The 1,074-nt window shown below is 46.7% G+C and overlaps 1 protein-coding gene across 1 annotated transcript; it reads right to left on the bottom strand.

Annotated features, from left to right (window-relative positions):
* Nucleotides 1–78: 78 nt before the first annotated feature.
* Nucleotides 79–924, bottom strand: T265_16042 (hypothetical protein; the record flags this gene model as incomplete). Its single annotated transcript, XM_009179532.1, has 1 exon — nucleotides 79–924. A coding segment is annotated over one exon (846 nt), but the record flags the coding sequence as incomplete, so codon positions are not given.
* Between the last annotated feature and the right edge of the window lie 150 nt (nucleotides 925–1,074).

Here is a 1,074-nt window from a genome sequence, read left to right as displayed (position 1 = left end):
GGTAACTTTGATTGCGAAAGACTCCGTTTGCCAAGAACGTTCTTCATGAGGAATCGCTTGTCTTTTAACGAACCTACTTGCCATCTCACTGGGACTTTGGTCATCTCCGTGTAGAACAACTGAATAAAACCGAACTTCAGGATGTTGGGTAAAGTGATCGGTCAGCGAATGGGAGCAATGAACGAAGAGTTCTTGATCTGTGTACACGAATGGGACTGTGTTGGAGATTTGTTTCCAATTATCCCGAAGAGTTCTGTTCACCTGAGGAAGAGCGCGGTCAATGAACATGCCGATACGGAGAGCACGAGGGAGAACAACTAGATGACGCTGGAGAACAGCCAGTCTTGATAGCTTACAGGTATAATGTCCTGAGTCTTCAGGCCTCGCTTTACGCTTGACCAATTCGAACGTGGTTGCTCCATCTTTCTTAACAATGGTGAACCCACTAGAGGCTCTAGTGAGCTTTGTTCCAATGTCTCTCGCTTGTTCCCCATAATAGCACACGAGCTCGTGATTTCGTACTGATGCTGCACCAAGCATGACGATAGGAGCACCTTCCTGAATGGTCGCCCTCCAACCAACACGGATACGCATAAGCTGGTAGGCAAAGTGTGACGCTGGAGGGCCTCCTATACTGCGTTCATTCATGTCCGTAGATCCGTTCATCCATTGCTCCAATGAGCCAACTAATGAGTTTTGGAAAGCATGTTCCACCACAGGTAAGCTGTTGCGATAATCATACGTGTTAAACACAACTAACATCAGTGCAACGTGTTTGGGAAAGAATGAGCAAACAATCTTCGATTTGGCGATAAAGTATCCATGTGCTTCTTGATACTCGTTGGTCTCCATGATGGCCGCAGGGGCCTTCATTCGTGGGACCTCGTACAATCCGTCTTGTCGACAGTCATCTCTCCTCACCATTCCACTTCTGTACGAGTACAAGTACATCTTCGACAGGCCTTTCGGAGAACCAAGCCTTGCTATAAAATTGAACCGATAATTGCCTTCCAAAATACGTGATTTTGGAGCACTAGCCTGAAAAGATCTTCCGTCAGTTACTGAGTTTAGCGG

This window comes from Opisthorchis viverrini (genome assembly GCF_000715545.1).
Source record: "Opisthorchis viverrini unplaced genomic scaffold opera_v5_3644, whole genome shotgun sequence".
Taxonomy (NCBI): Eukaryota; Metazoa; Platyhelminthes; class Trematoda; order Opisthorchiida; family Opisthorchiidae; genus Opisthorchis; species Opisthorchis viverrini.
This window is presented reverse-complemented; position numbering and strand designations above follow the sequence as displayed.